This window comes from Orbicella faveolata, unplaced genomic scaffold (genome assembly GCF_042242905.1).
Source record: "Orbicella faveolata isolate gen_17 unplaced genomic scaffold, um_ofav_v1 contig_14, whole genome shotgun sequence".
Taxonomy (NCBI): Eukaryota; Metazoa; Cnidaria; class Anthozoa; order Scleractinia; family Merulinidae; genus Orbicella; species Orbicella faveolata.
Window position 1 is genome coordinate 10146735 of NW_028301541.1, and position 20616 is coordinate 10167350.

The 20616-nt window shown below is 40.1% G+C and overlaps 2 protein-coding genes across 3 annotated transcripts in view; both read right to left on the reverse strand.

The window, feature by feature from the left end:
• Nucleotides 1-20616, reverse strand: part of LOC110041374 (uncharacterized) — a 66973-nt gene that overhangs the window by 41389 nt on the left and 4968 nt on the right. The gene's annotated exons all lie outside the window — the stretch shown is intronic.
• Nucleotides 670-20589, reverse strand: LOC110041369 (uncharacterized). Of its 2 annotated transcripts, none has more exons than XM_089286557.1 (18): nucleotides 20366-20589; nucleotides 19920-19993; nucleotides 19101-19183; nucleotides 17869-17932; nucleotides 16515-16597; nucleotides 14568-14631; nucleotides 14323-14396; nucleotides 13183-13336; nucleotides 12682-12741; nucleotides 8779-11042; nucleotides 7810-8163; nucleotides 7220-7321; nucleotides 4588-4692; nucleotides 4456-4493; nucleotides 3452-3530; nucleotides 2584-2759; nucleotides 1775-1865; nucleotides 670-1625 (listed from the first exon to the last, which is right to left on the reverse strand). In XM_089286557.1, the coding sequence occupies exons 1-18, from the start codon at nucleotides 20378-20380 to the stop codon at nucleotides 1555-1557; spliced, it is 3951 nt and encodes a 1316-aa protein (XP_089142683.1). In that variant the 5' UTR covers nucleotides 20381-20589; the 3' UTR covers nucleotides 670-1554. The 2 variants fall into 2 exon arrangements, with proteins under 2 accessions (XP_089142683.1, XP_089142682.1); XM_089286556.1 differs by having other exon boundaries at nucleotides 3452-3533.

A 20616-nucleotide genomic window follows, 5' to 3' on the forward strand; every position in this document is an offset into this window, starting at 1 on the left:
TATCGGAATGCCAATTTACGAGTAACATTCATTAAATAAACTGATGTAACAACTTTTTGTTAAGTTGACGAGAAAATGACGCTGCGTCATATATTTACGTAACGACGCGATCCAGTTTAGACCGTAAATTTTTCCGTTTGTTTCGGTCTGTTGCTATCTAGGGGCGAATGTTAATTAGCTTACTACATCGGTGTTTCACTCGTTTTCGCTGGATACATAAATTCTCCTTTCTAATTGTATAGTGTTCTTTTAGTATTAGATCTAAGATTTTAGTAGCACATCAGCAAAATCTCCTAAGTCGATGATTTTCTGTGTTCTCGCAATCTATCTGTTTAAAAAAGTCTTGATCTTTCTATAGAGAATTAAGCTGTTGGGCTGCACTGAGAAACTTTCAAAAGGGTCATTAGAGAAGCTGATTAAGATTGACTTAGAAAAGAGACATCTTTTGAAGTGAAACAAAAGCATTTGGTTTTGAAGAGCTCAAGTTTATAAGCCCACTAATAAAGCATTTGTAATCATTTTTTCCAGTCGAATTATTCAGTGATTGGAAGCTTTGTTCTCCCATGTGTTTACCACATGCAAGCTAACAAGCTAAGAAGTTTGTTTATTTTGACTATGGTAACAGACCAAGACTAGACAAAACTGAGTAAAAATCTGTGACTCTTCAAATTTTCAAGAAACTCCTTGCGTGTTTATTGTCACAAGTGTTAGAATGTTTCAACTGAAACAATTACTGAGAGACTCTTAGCTCTTAGAGCGTAACCTTTCTGAGCGAAGAGCAGACGCGGTGCAATCGAATTTGATATCATTATCGCTCGCAGATGAGGTAGAGAAATCTAAAGCGCTGTCCATACTTATACGTTTACGTCTCTAAACCACAACTACAAAGGTAGTTGCCTTATCTGTGGTTTCAGAGTCTCGTGCAAATGTATGATTCACCATTAACCCATAAACAGATCTCACTGATTTAAGGTGTTATAGTTCATCCTAACCCTAACCCTAACCCTAGACCCTAAGCCTATTTTTAATACATCTACTTGGCCTTGAGAGTTCCGGCCCCTTAAAGGAGCTCAGTCACGGAATTTTGAGTTATTTTGGCCACGTACAAAATTGGCTTTAAAATTTGAAAAAACCTGAAAATAGTAGTTTACTAAGATAGAAAACACAATGGCAAAGAGATAATGATAAACCATAAAGAAACGAGGGTAATTAAAGATGAAGAGGTTAACATGGATTACAATGTCACAATCAATTACAATCGACGAAAGATATAGGCTAAACTTTTCAACTGTGGCGTCTAATCCTCGATTGTGATGCTAAAATACTCGCTACTATTTTTTAAAAAATACATCTATACATCTATAATATATATCAGAATAAAAAGAGTCGGCATCACAACAACAACCACGATGTGTACTACTAGCATATAAACTAAACATTACGCGAAACGTATTGTCTCATTAGAAAAAGGCACAGGACGATAAATCCTTAATGGAAGGATTTTGTCGTTCATTTAATGTCATTATAACGTTGTGGACAGCTTGAAAAGTGTTTCTATCCCTTGATCTGAACAAACATCAGTTTGGCATCTGTTTTCTTAAGGTTTTTGATGTTATAGGAATTGCCTACAAAGTAAAACGTGAAAAGCAAAGTTAGTCAAACAACTAAAACTAAATGTACAGGTCAGTATAGTGGACCAACGCTTGCAGGACATGTTACAGTTAGCAACTTGCGTTGTAGTGAAATTAGGAGACAGCTGGTCAAAAAAATTTACCTTGAGGAACGAAGAATGTCGAGCCAGTATGGAGGACGGTGGAGCACTGGTGAACAGTCACCATAACTGTTCCTTTTATAACGTAAAACACCTGACAAAAGAAACAGATATCAGTCACGGCTTCCGTTGCCGGCGTCAAGTTTGAAGTTACAGTCGAACCTCTCCACCACGGTCACCTTTGGGACAGAGGAAAGACACACAACTGTATAGATACTGGGACCTGTAGGTCAGCAGGGACCTCATAGCCAATGCCCTCAGCTTATCAACGTACACTTAAGTTCAGTGCTTGCTGTCGCGATGAAAAAAAATTCAGTACAACACCGCCGGTTAAGGAAGTCACATTGTGGGAAATTGGAACGTTGACTTTCACATCCTGAAATAAGCTGCGGTTGAGTCCAGTCCCTGAAGTGAACTCTCTCTTACCCGCCCTAAAATATGGGTTCTGGGACTGGACTAGCTGCACTGCCGCCGACTCTTGGGGGAGAGGGGAGGGAGGTTTTAGGAAACAAAGAGTAAAAGTAAATGTCTCAAAGCGTACACCACGAAAATTTTTGTGATCGAGAGTGCGCATCTAAAGCGGTTCAAATTCCTAACCGACTACTATACATATCTCAAGAAGCTACCCGTACCTGCTAGCTCCGTACCTGTCCCGCGATGCTACATTGTAAGGAATACCATACTTACGCAGATGATGCATAAAATGACTTGCTTTTCTTATCGCTAGAATACAAATTTACCGGATTTTATTTGCCAGCGCAAATTAAAAATTTCCGTCGGGGAGAATCCAAGATCTAAAAGTATCAACTCACCATTGTGTCGTTACGAACAACCTGACGTCCCTTCTCAGCCTCAGGCCTCAAGATCACTTGCCCGCCACCAAAGAGAGGCTGTGAAATAAACTTGTGGACGATAAGCGGGTCGTCATCTTGCGCGGGTTTTCCTGACGGATTCGTAAAGTTTAACATGGCCGGAGTATGAAATATATCTAAAAATAGACAAGTTAAGTTAATCTTCTTTGCTGAACAACGATTGGTTCATTAAATCGCGAAGCACGCTTTATCCAATTAGGAGCGAAACAAAACTAATACCTGACTTAGCTGGAACCTGATTTGGTATCGGTAACATGTTTTCCCGCGCTTGGCATGGTCGGGTTACATGTTTTTCCGCGCTTGGCATGGTCGGGTTTCATGTTTTCCCGCGCTGGGCATGGTCGGGTTTCATGTTTTCCCGCGCTGGGCATGGTCGGGTTCCATGTTTTCCCGCGCTGGGCATGGTCGGATTACACGTTTTCCCGCGCTTGGCATGGTCCAGTTACACGTTTTCCCGCGATTGGCATGGTCGGGTTACACGTTTTCCCGCGCTTGGCATGGTCGGGTTACATGTTTTCCCGCGCTTGGCATGGTCGGGTTCCATGTTTTCCCGCGCTTGACATGGACGGGTTACACGTTTTCCCGCGCTTGGCATGGTCGGGTTACATGTTTTCCTGCGCTTGGCATGATCGGGTTACACGTTTTCCCGCGCTTGGCACGGTCGGGTTACATACTTCCCCGCGCTTGGCATGGTCAGGTTACATGTTCTCTTCTAGTTGCTGATTTTCTCATTTGCAATGACCTGTCTGGTTGACCATGTATTAGTCTTGTTATAACAAAAAGTAGATTTTGATTCCTCTGGCCTCACCCATTTGAACCTCTTCGTTGTTCTCTGCGTGTAACACCATGCCTGTTGGGTTTGTCATCTCTTGGAATCCCTCTAAATCCTGCTGTGGGAAAAAACAACAACTCAATTATTATCGCTATTTTCTCTAGATCTTCAAGCAAATGAAAATTAGCAAAATCCTCCAGAAATTCGACAAGGATCCCAACAACGTTTCCATCAAAAGTTTCAGAGTGTCAGTATAACCATAAGCTTTTCGACAACATGGACTGAAAGCACAGTTCGTAATAACGGAGTGTAGGTAATTCTGTGTTAAACCTCAACATAAACGCAACGATGTTGTTGGACTGTGATTGCTTCTTCCAACACAATAGGATAAAACAACAGTGTAAAATAAGAGAAATGATTTATTCTTAACCGGCTTCGATGTGATTTCTTCTGTTTTATTCCTCTTAGCCCCAGAGCCAAGTTTGAATTTAGATGTATCATAATTTGCCTTTTCAGTGGTATTAGCAAACCGTGCTAGAAAAGAAAAAAAAGACACGTGAGGAAAGCCCTGATATTTTCAGCTGTTTCTATGTCTTGAACGAAGCGAGAAAAGTAGAAACAAGAAAGAACTTGATTTCAAGTGACCCTTGTTTAATTGAAATTATCTTTTCTTGATTACTTTCTGTTTGGGAGGCGCGGTGGCCTCATGGTTAGCGCGCTCGTCTTCGGATCGAGCGGTCTGGGTTCGAGCCCTGGTCGGGGACATTGTGTTGTGTTCTTGGGCAAGACACTTTACTCTCACAGTGCCTCTCTCCACCCAGGTGTATAAATGGGTACCGGCGAACTTAATGCTGGGGGTAACCCTGCGATGGACTAGCATCCCATCCAGGGGGCAGTAGAAATACTCCTAGTCGCTTCATGCTACAGAAACCGGGATAAGCTCCGGCCTGATGGGCCACTTGGCTCGTATGCAGACTTTTTTTCTGTTTATATTATAATAAGCTAAAATCTCGAAGCTGAGAGTTATAAAAGCGACTTACATTGTCAAGTTCATCTTCTGAAAAATCTACAGCATTTTCTGCGAAGACAAGGACATATTGTCAGTGCCGCAAGAATCTAGCAACAGGCAGACAGGTAGGCAGAAAGGGAGCGAGAGGAAACATTTAAATTACCGTTGTTTTCCTTTCTGACAACAGGCTTCTTGTTTTGTCTAGGCTTTCTTTTGTGCTTGGGTGTCGGAGTTGGATTTTTGATAATGCCCTTTATGCACCATCCACCTGACAAGAGAGAAGTCAAAACACAGGGACGTTTATATACCAGTTATGATTTGTTCCTTTTGCACGGCTTATTCCACTTCCCCCAGGTGAGCGTAATTTCGTTTCGGTGAAATAGTTTGACCGTTTGACCAATGGTACATGTTGACTAAAATAACCTTAGTACTCACTGCTTTTTGTCACCCGTCTCAATGTTTTCAAACTCAACCATCTTTGTTTCCTTTTAGCATATTATTACCTTGTTGGATTTTCTTATATATTACCTTATTCAGCAGTTACTTCGAAGTTTCCTTCAAAACGCAGATATAGTACAAATACGGTAGTTATGCAACCGCTCGACCATAGTTAATAGAGGGGAATGGTTATGAAGCTCGGCAAACATCAGAGGAGCAAACAAAGATGTCAAGATTTATGTTGGAAGGTCCACGACCGTGCACAACCTTGTGTTTTGCGTTCCTACACTATGCATGATTAACGTAATCAAAACATTTCTATTGGTTGGTTCCTCGATCAGTAGTACAAGTAAACAACTATTGCGTTTTGTGCACGGTCAAGGCCAAAAAAGAGAACAAAAACATACAACAAAGAACTTTGTCGAGTTTCATAACCATTCCCCTCTATTAACTATGGTTCAACGGTTTCGAGTTGCATACCATGGAATATCCCACGAGTCACTTGTATTTTCTCGGTAAAGCTCCTGAGTATACCAAGAAAATAAAATTGCCATGTGGGATATTCCATGGCATACCACTCGAAAGCGTTGGATAACAAGTATGTATACTACAATGTGACTTGTATTGCGACAAGTGACTTCGTACACTACAATGCCGATGTAATATATCAAACACGAAAGCTCGTGGCTGACCACATTTCCAAAGACCGAGAGGAAAGTTGAAAATACGACGCGTAGCGGAGTATTTTTGACGAACTTCGAGGTGTTTGGAAATGTGGTCAAACACTGTCTTGAGTGTTTGATATATCTTCTCAATTGAAACTAAATTTGAAGACAAAACGGAGAACTAAAATCGTAAAAAATCTATGTTGATTAAGATCAGATATCCAAACACTGTCACGGTCATGATTTCCTTCCTTTAAGCTTCATGCATTATTAATGAGTTTGGGAAAATACAAGAAAGAACAACAGCCTCTGCACCTGCAAGTCGGGAAAGGAAATGGCGCTGTCTGAGTCATACTTCAAGAAAGCATTTTGTTCATGTGACCAGGCATACCCTTTGATGGAGACCTTGGCGAAAGAGGAACGGGAGAAGGACTGAAGGCCCAAAACAACATGGAGAAGATCGACTCAGGCTTAAGGACAACAAACTGGAGTGACCTGGACCCAGCTGGGAAGAGTTGCCAAGGACAGGGGAAGATGGAGATCTTTGGTGGACCTGTGTTCCAATGGGGACATAGGTCAGTTGGGGTTTTTACGCCTACTATATTTATTTGAATTGTTTTGTTCAGTTTATAGGAGCTACGTCACAGTTTGTGCATATTGCAAAGTTTAGCCTTAAACTGCAAAAGCGTACAGCTCGTGTTATTCTTGACGCAGCTATTAAATCTTCAAAAATGTAGTTTAATATTTAGGCGCATAAAAAACGAACAAGACTGTCCAAGCATGTTTCGCCTAGTTGTTATATGGTCCTAACGGTTTTTCAAATATTCTGTAACTGATGTTAGTGGCATCGAAACATGTCTTATAAATTTGCTTTCTGCTGTCTCGACCTTTTGGTTCTATATAACGAACCTATAACCTAGAAATGCAGATAGCAGGAGTGTGACCAGAGGTAGCCGCTATGGATTGTTTAATCTGGTGCGTCCACATTATAATAGGGAAACTGAAAGGGGGCGTACTTTTCAAGTTCGTTGGGTTAAGCTTTGGAATGCGATTCCACTCGATGTACGAAAGAAAGACACCCTTAAAGCCTTCAAAACTGCTCTTACAAATTTTTTTTTAGCCTAGTTTCAACGTGTATGAATGTCATTTTTATCCTAAAATTTTAATGGATATACTTTTTTCTTATTTTCTAGTATTTCTAAATTTTTAATTTGCTGATACAGCTGTTTTTATTACCATTTGTATTTCAGATTGAGGGCCGCTGGTTCATCGGTTTTTACTGTCATGTGCTACCCTCGAAAAATAAAGTTGTTACTTACTTACTTAGCCTAAATTTTTCAAGCTCGTCGTTTGTAATCCGTGTTAATCTTCTCCATCCTTCACCATCCTGGCTTCTTCATGGTTTATTATTACATCTTTGGTGTTCTTCTTTCTTGGTAAACTACTATTTTCAGGTTTCCCTCAATTTACAGGTAATTTTGTATGTGGCCAAAATAACTCTAAATGTCAAGCTCCTTTAGGTGGAAGGCCTGAGAACTAGCTAGTTGTAGCTAAGCCCATCGACCACTATCAGCATTCAACATCTAACATTTGAACATTTTTGGGAAAAAATGTGACTCCTTTAGTATACCATAATTATAAACATTATTTTGTAGAACAAATACACGTACAACAGCATTTGGTGTATTTTACCTGATTTTCGGCGCTCATAATCTATCCGCTCATTTTTCCAGTACTGTAATGGCGGCACAATGGTCCGTTTACTTCGTCTCGTATTCTGTTCATCTGGTGTATCTACCACAACGACAGACAATCAAACTAACTGGCAATACACTACGTAAGTACTTCACTACAGCATGGAAGGACGTAAGAAAGTCCTGTGTGACAGCTTCTTTTGACAACTGTTATGCCTTGTTCAACAGTGGCCATTCGCGTTCTATTTGGAAAAGTGAACTTGCCAAAAATTGGCAGGCAATCAGGCCAGTGACTGAATATCGCAACGCAAGACACGGCTTCTGTTGGGATAACTACGAATTTGGGTACGATAAATTAGGAAACTATAAGCAATATAATAAATTCTTTCAACTGAGATTGATAGCAGTTAAAAACTGACAACTTTTTTTGGCTACTGTAGAAACAACCCAGTCATCTAAACCAACCAAAAATGCGACTGGTTCATTCAAAAAGAACACGGCCAAGTTTGAAATACCGGTCTCTTTTTGAAAATATTGCGACAAAGAAGTGGGGGGGGGGGGGGGAGGGGGGGAAGGGAGGGGACTCACCCTCTGATTGTCTAGCATCATTAGTAATAGTGACTTCCTCTTCAGGATCAATAGGAGACTCCCCGGCACTGGAGCTGCCAGCAGAGCCCATGGAAGACCTGGCAGTTCCAACACTCCCTGGAGTGAAAGTCTCATCTGTGGATAGGTAGCTGCTGCATTTGGACGCAAACGACAGGCCAGCAGAGGAGCGATTTGCAGGAACAGACGGTGACTGATGGACAAACGGTGTGGACGCAAAACTGACCGTGGAAAGGCGCTTCCTGTTGGGCTGTTTAGCTGGTAATACACTCTCGTCGTCAGCATCGCTACCACCTGAGTGAGATTTGTCTGGGGTCTTACCACGTTTTCTAGACACTTAAAAAAGGTAAGAAGAAAACATCATATGAAATGCCAAAAAGGCAGATGTGGATACCCTTGACTGTTGTGGCTCTAATTCTCCTTCCGCGAGGGCTACCTCTGCCAACCTCACTTTTTACTTCTTGCATAAGAACTGAAACTCTCGTAGTTAACAATAAAATCATATGTACATGTATCATAACTAATGCAAAGTGCAGCCACGAGAGGTAACGGGTTGAAAGTATCGAGACATTCGCTCACTGTAGTAATTTAACCATAACCCTGCAAACGTCTGTATATTTGACCTTTTTTTCAAAATGAAAAAAATTTCTCTGTCCCATGTTTGCATCAGTTACTCAATAGCCCATTCAGTGTTCCAGATAAGTGAGGGGTCTCAGCTAAAACACCCGACAAGGTCAGCTACATGTACATGACCTGACAAATTGAAAGAAAATTTATAATGAAAAGGTGGGAGCAGTGGGAATTGACCCGTTGGAGTTCCTCATTGACACCCTGTCTTGAAAACTTATCTGACCCCTGCCATTCTATAATTTGCTAAGTGAAAAGAAATATATTTTCGACACCTTTATACTAATAAGGAGATTCAAAGATCACCATATCGAGTGTAAGTACCTGTAGCAGCTCGCCCTACACTGCCTCCTGACTTGAGAATTGACTTTAACGCGGTGACTGGCTGAGCTGGAGTCATGGTGCCTGTTCCATGCACCAAGACTGATTCAATGGAACTGTCGCCCACTTCAGTCGCTTCTGGCACAGAATCATGTACATCAACTTCATCGACAGCAACAGAAGCAGCGTCCTCAATCACATTATCGTCGTTATTGGCGTTTTCCACTGTAGCGCCTGACACGCCACGGCCACGTTTAGGACACTCTTTCTCGTGGCCTTGGGCAACAGATTTCGTCGCACCTTCAGATGTCCTTCCAGGACGTTTAGCTCTATCTGACATCCTAGGATTTGTGGTGGCTCCTTTCCTCGACGACTTCTCTTTACCAATGCTTGTTTGGTTCCCTTCGACTTGTAATTTGCGCTTTTTTGCATCTGTTTCAGACATCGAGTCATGACTGTTTATAGTGGCAGAGCTTTTTGAGTTGTTTCCTTTGTTGGGTAGTCGTTTTGTTGCATATGGTGGCAAAATCCGTGAGCGCTTTCTTCGTTTACGCCTTATGCCAGTAACAACCTTTTTCGTGGACTCCGAACTGGAGGAAGCATTGCTGAATACATTGGTGATGTTAGTCACTAAAACATGTTCACTGGAAGAAGCCTGCCCCTTAGCCAAATCCTCCATAGTGTCAAGAGCATCCCTTTTATCTTCTTGCTCTGCATCATGTTCTCTTTCTTCAGTCACTTGTGGTTTTCTTCCTTTCCCTCTCACCCCTCCCCTGACTTTGGACACATCTTTCACCTCCTCTGTCAAATCCTGCTCATCACCTTCCCCCAGCGTCTTATCTCCTCCAACACTTTGAGACTTCCTACCTCTCCTCTTACTGTAAGCCTGGGTCAAGTTTCGTTCATTTGCAACACCATTGTTTCCCTTATTCTTCTTTACTTTTTCCTTTCTTTTCACCCTTGATTCCTTTTCAGATTTCTCAATTTCTTTTTCCATCTCCAAAGATCCCATATTTTCACTTTCCACTTCCTCAGTTTCTATATCATCATCAACAACAACTTCGTTTTCTTTTCCTTCTCCTGAGACATCATTTTCCTTGTCATCTTTCTCCTTTTTTCTCTGTGCCCTTGTCTTTCTCCCACTAACTTCAGTCGTTTTGTTTTCACCTGGTTGTTCACTCCTGTCTGCAGCACTCCCGTTTTGTTCTGCTCTATTTTCATCCTCAACTCCTTCTTTTGGTCTTGTCCTGTGACCTGATAGCTTCTTGTCATCACTGTCCACATTAATCACCTCAGCTGCTCCATCGTCCATGTTTTCAGTGTCACGTTTTTGCTTTCTTCCACGTGTAATTCTCTTCTGTTTTTGTGTGATTTTTGATACACTCTTCCTTCCTCCGGCTTTTTTCTTCCCGTCTTCAATATCAACGGCACTACTTTCGTCACCATCATCCCCCTCATCTGACACCGTAACTTTCCTCTCGCCTCTTGTTGACTTTTGTTGTTGTCGTTTACCTGGTAAGCTTGTTGCTCTTCTTTCCTCTTTCTCATCAGTACCTCTATTCTGAACTTCCACAGCCTCTGACTCCACAGGCTTCCCTTTCCCAGCTGCCTCTTTCTTACTCCTTGCGGAGATGACCTGCTCTTTGCTGTTGCTCGACAAATCCCTTCGCTCATCCTCCTCCTTCTCATCAGCTTCTGTCTCCTCTGTCTCCACTATCTGTGGCTCTTCCACCGCCTTTTTCTTTCTTCCTCTTGTTGCTCTCTGCTCTGCTGGCTTGGTGTTCGTTAAACCCTTTTGCCGTATGGGTATCTTGGATTTCTTAGTCCTGGCGTCAGGCTCAGTTTGACTGTCTGAGCTGGACCCGAATTCTGGTGACATTGACTTGTGCCTGGTCCCTTCCAGAACAAAACTCTCGCTCATGATGAAACTCTCAGCGTTGCTCGACACCGGAGACTTACCAACAGCTGCATTGCTCTTGGCAATTCGTGTTGTGTTATTCCCAATGGTTAGAAAGGTGTCGTCCTCTTCAATTTCTTCGACATCAATGACCTCTTCATCTTCGTCAGCGCGGTTTTTTGTGTTTCGCGCATGTCCCTCATGCTCTTGTTTATCCTTCTTTTTGCTCTTGACAGCAAGAGAAGAGCTGTTACCACTTTCCTCGACAATAAGGTTAGAATCATTGCTCAAGTCAACAACGTCAATTTCAATCTCACTTTCTACAATTTCCTCGCTGGTAGGATCTATGTTCTTGCAACTCTGTGAATCTCTGTTGATATGAAAGAAATGGAATTTCTTTTACAACAATTAATTCCTACAAAAGCAAGGCCTTAAAACGAAATCTAATGCCTGAGAATATGTCATGACATTCGGCAGAACTAAACTGTAAGTGACAGTAACACAGAATTTAAAGTACTTTTCTGTTGGTATGAAATGCACTTGTACTTGTAAAAAAAAATGCACTTGTACTGCTATGGAATAAAATGAGTCCTTTGTTGTAAAGTATATCTAAGATTTGACAGTTTTAATATATTTATCTCAGCTTTCTAACTTTCACGTTTTATTTTAGGACTCACTCATATTTGAAGGTGTAAAATATGTAAATATGTATGTAGATATGTAAATTGTTTACCCACGGAGCACCATGGAGTTCACAAGAACTCGTTCAGAAATGCCTGTGCATTCCAGGATCAAATTGAAATTTGGAAATGTTGGTTTTTGAGGAGAGGGGAATACCGGAGTGCCCGGAGAAAAACCTTTCGGAGCAGAGTAGAGAACCAACAACACACGAATTGAGCCCGGGACACAGAGGGAGGCGAGCGCTCTCACCACGGCGTCATCCCTGTTCCCCTAATTGTTGAAATCAAGTATAATCACATCTAGGCCCAGAGGTTGGGGCACCTGCATTTGGTTGTAATACTTTCTCAAGAGAGTTTTGGGGTTTTCGTATCAGGTGGTTGAACAAGCTTTATAGCCTGAGTGGCATGTATTTTGTTGTATGCCATGTACAGTAATTAGTAGCTTATTTGAGTTATGTTACGCTACTAGGAAGACATTATTAAAAACACTTGAACTCTTGAGCAGTTCAAGTTGCACACCTATGTCTGTGTATAAGCCGAGAATAGCAGAAAACCCTTTTTCGAAACCAATCCCCCACTCAAAATACAGGCAGCTACATGTAGCTCCAATAATCATGTACAATGTACATGTATGCAGAATTTAAAGTTTGAGGCTATGTTCACATTTAGCCCGCAAACGCAGCCGTATTTCCGGCTGTCGCTTGTCTCCGCCCAAAATAACGTCTGCGAACCTGAGCCAGGAAACGATTTCTGTGATGTAGGAATTTTAAGCCAATCACAGTTTAGCTCAAGTAGCCCCAGAACTACTGCGCCAGGTATTCGCTGCAAGGAGCACTCCGCGAGTTTCATTCTATCATGGAATCTGATTGGCCAAGGAGAAACAAAAGCCATTACGTCACAGAAATCGTTTCCTGGCTTGGGTTCGCAGACGTTATTATTTTTGGCGGAGACAAGCTTGCGACAGCCGGAAATACGTCTGTATTCGCAGGCTAGTTCACATTTGGTGCCCGAGTGCTATTCTCGCAGGGCACAAAAGTGAACACACCATTTTTCCAAGTACTCACACCAGAAATATTTTGGGCACAGAGCCCATGCCTGGGTACAAGGTTAAATTAACCTTGTATTTGGGCACTTAATGGTGCTTGGGTACTTGAAGTACCCAGTGTCTGAATGCAGCACCAGTTTGTCCCAGTGCTCTGCACCAAGTGTGAACACAGCCTCAGACGCTGACTATCTATTCTACTTTTGCTTTGTGAATTTTTTCATAATGCACTAAGGATGTACATGTAATGCTTCATTTGAGATAGTTTATCACAAGTACAAACCAACCTGCAGTGAACTTGATTATTTTCTGATTCATTTGGCGATTTGCCATTTGCGAATGACAACCTAGAGACAAACATACAATGGTAATAACTGTTCAAATAAAACATTTTGACAAGGAAATTAAAGCCATACAATGTACATGCAGGTTGGGGCAGATAGCATCTTTGTTGTGTTCAAATTCAACATGAAGTAATACAGCATACTAAATGAATTAAGTATCTTCTTGTGGCAATATACCGGTATGCAAATTTTTGCCTTGCCTTACTTCACCTCACCACCCGTAATACACTGTTTCTGCAATCATACTGCAGTAAAAGTAACATCTCACGTAACATGGATCGTCGGCTTTGCTACATACAATATTATTTTCAAGCCTCAGTTTTAGGTCAGGTAAATGAAAGTATCCCCGCTGTTATGTCTGGCCGAAATAGAGATTTGAAAGGAAACCTGTCGTGCTGTGTAAGTAACAAACATTATTTTCAGCACTGTTGTTAGTACACATACCTCTTCTTAATTGGTCCTCTTAACTGAGGGGTTGGTTGTCGAGATGCAGGATTTTTAATGGCAGTTCCTGTGTCATTTGGTGACTCATCATTTCCTTCAGGAGTATCTGCTGGTTCAACTTCACCTGGAGATGACTCCATGGATTTGGTGGCCCCTATAGATAGTGGCATGCACCGTTGAATTTTAGCACATTTGTATTATTACATGTAGTAATAAAACAGTCGAGAGTCCCATTGGTGACCATATCAGTCACACATAAAACTCCAGATCAGCTTTTTTTTTGGAAGGCCATATGTACATGTGTGCATGTAGTCTACTGTCAAAGTAAGTCAATATTTTGGTTGGACAAAACAAAATTACATTTCAACATCTAATTTACATTTTGTGCACTATAAGGTGTGTATTCTACTAAAGTTTGAGGAGGAAAGCTTTAGATCTTTGGTAGATCAGTAGATAAAAACATGCGTCTAAATACATCTCTATGGATAAAACATTTTGTCTGGCTACAGGTAGCTACATGTTTGACACAGTCTACGTGACTGTTGCATAATTACAGTCCTTATACTGTTTCACTCTGTAAAATGATGCAAAGAGTTCAATGCTAACTTAAAAAGTACTGATTTGTAGCCTTTTGGAATAGGAATGCAGTATTACAAAGTATGATTTAGTCTGGAATCAGACTGTTATTTGCAGCCTTGTTGTTCATAATGAACAACCACCAAAGCATATAACGTTCTGTTAAATCAATGCAATTCTGGCCCAACCATTTGAGCAACGAAGAGCTGTATGAAGCCACAGGGAGTTCGCCGGTGTCAGTCCTTATACAAGTGAGAAGACGGTGATGGTTAGGGCATGTATTGAGGAAAAGTCCTAACAACATCTCGAGGACTGCATTGACGTGGGCACCTGAAGGAAAGAGGAGGTGAGGTCGACCGAGGGAGACGTGGAGAAGAACCTTGGAGAAGGAAAGGAACAAGCTAGGATAGCATACATGGGGAGCTGCTGCTACATCGGCCTCAGACCGGGATGGGTGGCATGATCTTCTGGCCAGCCCCAAGAGTCTTCATGGGCCCGATGAGGATGAGTGAGTGAGTAAATCAACGCAATGTATTGTACAAGACAGAGCAAAGAGAAACAAACCTGAGTCAGCATAATTGTCATCAACATTGACAAACACTTCAGCATCTTTTCTAGGATTAATATTCACTGCTTTCCTACAGGAAGTAGTAAAAAAAAAACATTGAATGTTTAACATAATTTTATGAATCTATAATTGCAAAGTGTGAATGATTGCATATTAAAAGTTTTTACTCTAGTGCCTCAAGAAGAAGTATTCTACATGTATAGAGGTTGCTGTTTTTTGTGCAATGTACTACATTATGTACCTTCCAACAAGGGTTTCCTGAGCTGAGCTTTGTGTATTTGGAACAACATTTTCTTCTTCTGGATCTAAAAAAATACAAAAAAGGTTATTAATGGTATCAATCTTTATTTGCACTCACTCTTGAGCACTCAAAATAAGAAATTACAACAATGAAAATATTAAAAGTAAATTAAAGTTAGAGTACTAGCTGCCTGGAATAACCATAGGGGATAGCGGAGCCAGGCAGCAAGTTAATATCAGCATTAAATAGAAATAGATTACAGGTCAGCAAGAAAACTGATGCACAAATGCACACACAAGAAGAAAAAAGAAGAGGAAAAAACGCTATTTCTATGCTATGAAGCCTAGGAAGTCTCAAATAGTAAATTTATACAATGTATATGAATACAAAACTACTGTAAGAAGAGCACAGTCTGATTTGCTCAACACTCAGTGAACATACATACATGTACAGCCTGGCCAACATGTAAAGAAAGTCCTGTCTGATAAACCAGGACTACTGGACTCTGTCTCTCACTTGCTCAGTCAACGAGGGAGTCAGTCAGAGTGTCTGAGCAGTATCTGGTGGCGAGGGGGGGGGGGGGGGGTAAATCTGGGGGGGTCAATACTTTGTCAGTTCAAGTCCTGTTGGGGACCTAGTTTTTTCTTTAGCAGTTTATCCTATGCTCAAAACAAGGAAGGGCTGTCATTAAGGGTTATAAACTTGATATTATGGGTGAACTTGCCTGTTATTGATGTAATTCCCTTACAAAGCAACTACATTGTACAGTCAGACCTCTCCATATGGACACCGCTCTAATACAGACACCTCTCTAATACGGACAGTTTCTTATGTACCAACAAAATTCTCATACATTTCCTCTAAAAAAAAATCTCGGCCTTAGGGAGCAAATTCATTCAAATGTAACCTCTTTTTTATGGACGATCTGGGGACCAGATGTTGATAATTTGCGGTATGTACCAAGATTTCCTGTCGGCAGTTACATAAACATTGACACTATATCATTCAGCGATACCAATAACAGAACACGTCAAAATGTTAGTTTTCAATTGAAAATACTGTGGAGACTTAAAAGTGATGTCATCAGAGTGACCTCTCCAGTATGGACACCTCTCTAATACGGACACTTCACTCTGGCCCTTCGGTGTCCGTATTAGAGAGGTTCAACTGTAGTTTGTTACGTGACTTTGTGATCATCAAGGCGGCAGGTGATTCAAAACTTAGTAATAGCGCTGTATGGGGATCCCTAAGGTCCTGAACCATTTTTGCAGCGGTATGATGGATTTTATAAGATCTTTGATCATTTGTAAAAGATCTTCAATAAAATGAGTGGTGAATGGATAAAATGTTAAAACAGGGTATAACTTTTCTGAACACTGAAGAAGGGTTATACACTCGAAATGTCTGCTTCTTCAGAGACTTATATGACACTCTATGATAATTTGTTATAATATCAACCTATAAGCTAGCTAATGATCTTCAATATCCCATTAAGTATGTAAGATTTTAAGGGATATTTAAAAATTTTTTGCTGTGGAATGGTCTTTTTTGACAATGTCATGCTTTTCTGATTTTTTCATTCAAACAAACTATTAGCCTAACTGCTCAATTTACGTGCATTGTGCCAACTAGGGGCTTCTACATTATCAGTTCAGTTCCTATTCCAATCATGTTTGGGGTCCCATATTTTCATGAGTTGGCAATGTTTTCTCATGAAACTTTGCATACCATGGTCAGTATTTTACTAAATTCAGCATGATAAATTGATCTATGATGGTCACCTTTTGTGTAAATGAAAACATATGAAAAATTGTGAACATTGCATGACATTGTGAAAATGGACCATTGTAGACATAAATTGTATGAATTAATCATTACTGTATATCAAAACATGTACATATAACTTTATAAAAATAATAATTATAAAACCGGTAATAATAACTGCACCTGAATCAGGGAAGTAGTCATCAATGTTTTCAAACCCATGTGAGTCTTTCCTGGCTTTAATGTTCAAAGGAACTCCAGTGCGTCTACAAGGAATGTCATTAAAAAGAATGAGCACATGCAAAATGGTAGGTGCAGTGGCCTCATGGTATGCGTGCTCACCTCTGGATCAAAACGTCTGGGTTCAAGCCCTGACCATGGACATTGCATAATTTGTGCTCTTGGGCAAGACACTGTCTCTCTCCACCCAGGTCCACAAATGGGTACCAGCAAATTTAATGCTGGGGGTAACCCTGCGATTTACTAGCATCCCATCCAGGGGTGAGTACAAATACACCTAGTCACTTCATGCAGCAGAATTCATGCAGCATAATTTTAAACACTTTTATTCAAAGGCAAAATCTAGTCTGATATTTAGGGAAATCAGATTTGCGATAAAGTACGTTAATTTCTTATACTTCATTCATTTTATCAGTAGGTAATTAGATAATTAGATAATTAATTAGATACACAACCCCTCAAGCATGTAGTGCTTAAACGATAATTGTGTTTTAAATAAAGGATTTTACTTTACTTACTTTACTTAGAAACCAAAACTGGGGACAGGGACACACATAGGAAAAGAGAGGGGACTCACATACATGTGTATGAAAAGGTAGGGGATGTACATCATCTGGCTTAGGGGTGTAAATCAAGGATTCTGGTCTCACTTAAGGTTTTCATGACCAAAATGCCACTATTTTCAGCTGTCAAAGTATCTTTTAGGTTGCACTCGAAGACATAACATTTAAAACAAATGCCTTATTTCCCTTTTTTGGCTTGATTTTTGTGGATCTCTTGAGTCTCACTGGTCTGTAGTGGCGGGCTCCTTTCCTGGACAGCGGCTGGTAATCGAGCTCAATCTGTCTTAAGTGGTCATTTTCAGGGGTCAAATTAGGCTTCCTCACTACTGAGGTATGGAAAATACGCCACTTGAGTCCAGAATGTAGTTTTGCATGTGTTGTTTGAGTGGTTTAATTTCCAGTAAAACAGTTGTATTTATATAATAAATGTAGGTGTTTCTTGTTGACATTTAATTACAGTACCCCTCAGAACTGCGTGAACATCGAATGCGCGTTCTTAAAGCACCCCTAATGCGTTAAAATGGCCTGTGCATTTTTGCCAATGTGTTAGGGCCACGTGTTTTTGCCAACACTTTAGCATTTGTTATTCATAACCAATATTCCTTTTGTGATGCATTGTTATGGTGAACAATACATGTATGTATGTATCGTAATCATTATTAGACCTGAAACCTTCAAGGTTAAGATATGAGTTATTAGGGTTTTACATGCACAGAGGTTACTGCTTTATGTACCTTCCAACAAGTAAATCCTGAGCTGAGCTTTGTGTCTTTGGAACAACATTTTCTTCTTCTGGATCTGAAGAAGTACAAGAAAGGTTATGATGATTATTATTTGGTCAACACACACTGTACATACATCCATACAGTCTGACCAACATGCAAAGAAAGTCCTACAGGTTCAATAGACCAAGGCTAGTGGATTTTCCAGTTGGGCTAGAGGAGGGAGCTAGCAAGGGAGTGAGTCAGAGGAATTATCTCTACAGCTCAGTGGTTAGAGCGCCTGACCAGTATCTCCAGTTTATCCCATGCCCACTATAACACAAGGCTATCATTAAGGGCTGTGACCCATAACATCTGTTATGCCTGAGTATGCTCGATAGGCCCTTGATGTTATGGGTGAACTTGTCTGTTACTAGTTTAATTCCCTTACAAAGCGACTCAGGTTTGTTATTAAGTTTTGAGTCAACTGTAGTCTTGATCTTCACATCCATAACAAACTTGTCACCTTTTTAACAAGTAAATTGTATCAACTATAGTCCAGTTCACCTCTAACATCAAGGGTCCATCAAACATACTCAGCCCTGCAACTAGTTTGTTATGTGACTGTGTGACAATGAAAGCAACAGGATTTTACGAGATTGTTTACAATCTGTATGACTGAAGATACTCTAAAAGGATCTTCATCAATATCCAGAAAAGATTGTTAGGTCTTAAGGAACATTTAGAAAATTTTTGCTACACACCTTTTTGACAAGGTCACGCTTTTCCGATTTTTTCATTCAAATAAACAATTAGCCTCCTGCTCGATTTTTCCTGCCAGTATCTAGGGGTTCTACATAATAAATTCAATTCTTGATGCAATCACATTTAGTGACCAATGTTTTTGTAAATTTGCAATGTATTGTTACCAAACTTTGCCTTTTTTACTAAACTCAGCATGATGTATTGATCTCTGGTTGTGATTTTTTGTGTAAATGAAACAATACAAAAAAAATTTTAACATTATGGCTGTACATGGCATTGTCAAAAAGGACCATTGTAAACATAAATTTTATGAATTAATCATTACTGTACATCAAAACATGTGCAGTAACTTTACAAAATAATGATAATGATAATGATAATGATAATAGTTATAATAAAAACAAACTTTTTCATACAAACTTAAATTTTACACGTATCTGGTAAAAAAAAAGTAATAATAAAAAATAAAAAATAGCAGTAAATAATAATAATAACTGTACCTGAATCAGGAAAGTAGTCGTCAATGTTCTCAAACCCATGTGAGTCTTTTCTGGCTTTAATGTTCAAAGGAACTCCAGTGCGTCTACAAGAAATGTCATTTAAAAACATTGAGCACATTCAAAATGGTCACTGAATGAAGTTATAATAACGCTGGAGGACACAACTGAATATCTTGCCAGTGAAAACCTAATTACAACAGCAAATAACCTTTTAAAGGTTTTGTTTCACATTCAGCCCACCAAGCTGAGTCGTAAAGGAAAAGTGACAGGTGGAGTACAAAGCAAATTCACAGACTTTCAAAGGATTCCAGTGCTGTGTTTCAAGAATAATTTATAGAGTAATTTTAGTCTGAAACTATGATAAATTGATTGTGAGGTTTCTTTAGACTGAACTTGTTACAGATGTAAGCAGTATTAAGCAATGTTTTGTTCCTGTACAAAAAGTCTGCTTTAGCCTTTGTATCGATAAAACATTTTGTCTGTGAGATTTTTTTTTTTCTGAGAGCATGCTTAATACAGACACCGAGATACAAGTCATGTACATGCAATACAGCAAATATGGCATGCGCCCTTCGTGTCTACTGTATGAAACAGATACATACATATGTATGAGCCAGATTATATGGCTTATTGCTTTGGTTTTGCAGGCCCATAATAGGCCCATGGGCATTACACGTATACAGGAGAATAACATTCTAGAATTAGTCAATCAGAGCACATGTATCAGCTACAAACACAAACCATATAATAATAATAAGCTGTATTATTTGAGTTTTCCACTTTTCTTCAAAGGATTCTCAAAATTACTCCTAATTTTACCTTCCTATGCGTGGATCTTGAAATGGATCATTTGGAAGATGCAACTCGTTTGTAAAAGTGTTTCTTCGAGCAGCCTGCAATATTATTGTAAAAGCAACGTTTAAAATGGCAGTGATGAGCTGTAGTGAACTATTACACTCAGTACACAGTATATTAATGGAAAAGCAAATTATAAGAATTCCTGAAAGGTAAGTTTTCTACCACAACGCTAGCTGTTCGATCACGTAGCAAAACTTGCACCAGCCGTGCAAACAGTTGTAATAACCCCTCGTCACAAATCACGCAAAACTTGTACCATCTAAGATCCATTAAAAGCTCAACATATATTCATCTTAAGACTATATTATTCATCAGTGTGGTGCTCTACATACAACCCAAACTAGGGAAAGCAGTGATCAGCAATTTCACAGACTAAATTTGTCAAAGCTTATCGCATTTCAACCAACCTTGGCAGCCGCCATCTTGGCTTGACCAGTCCTTTCAGCTTTACATTTGCCACAACTACTCGCAAAACACACTTTCAGTTGCGGTAGACACGGAACTGGACAATCGCTAGTCAATGGATTGATCTGTTCAAGATTTTTCCTTTGTTGAAGCGAGAAAATCAACAAAATGTTTTGATTTTCGTGTTTTTCGACTTTCCCGCCTGCGTCGGTTGAATAACTCCCGTCATACCTTGCTAACTTAGTGCATGAGC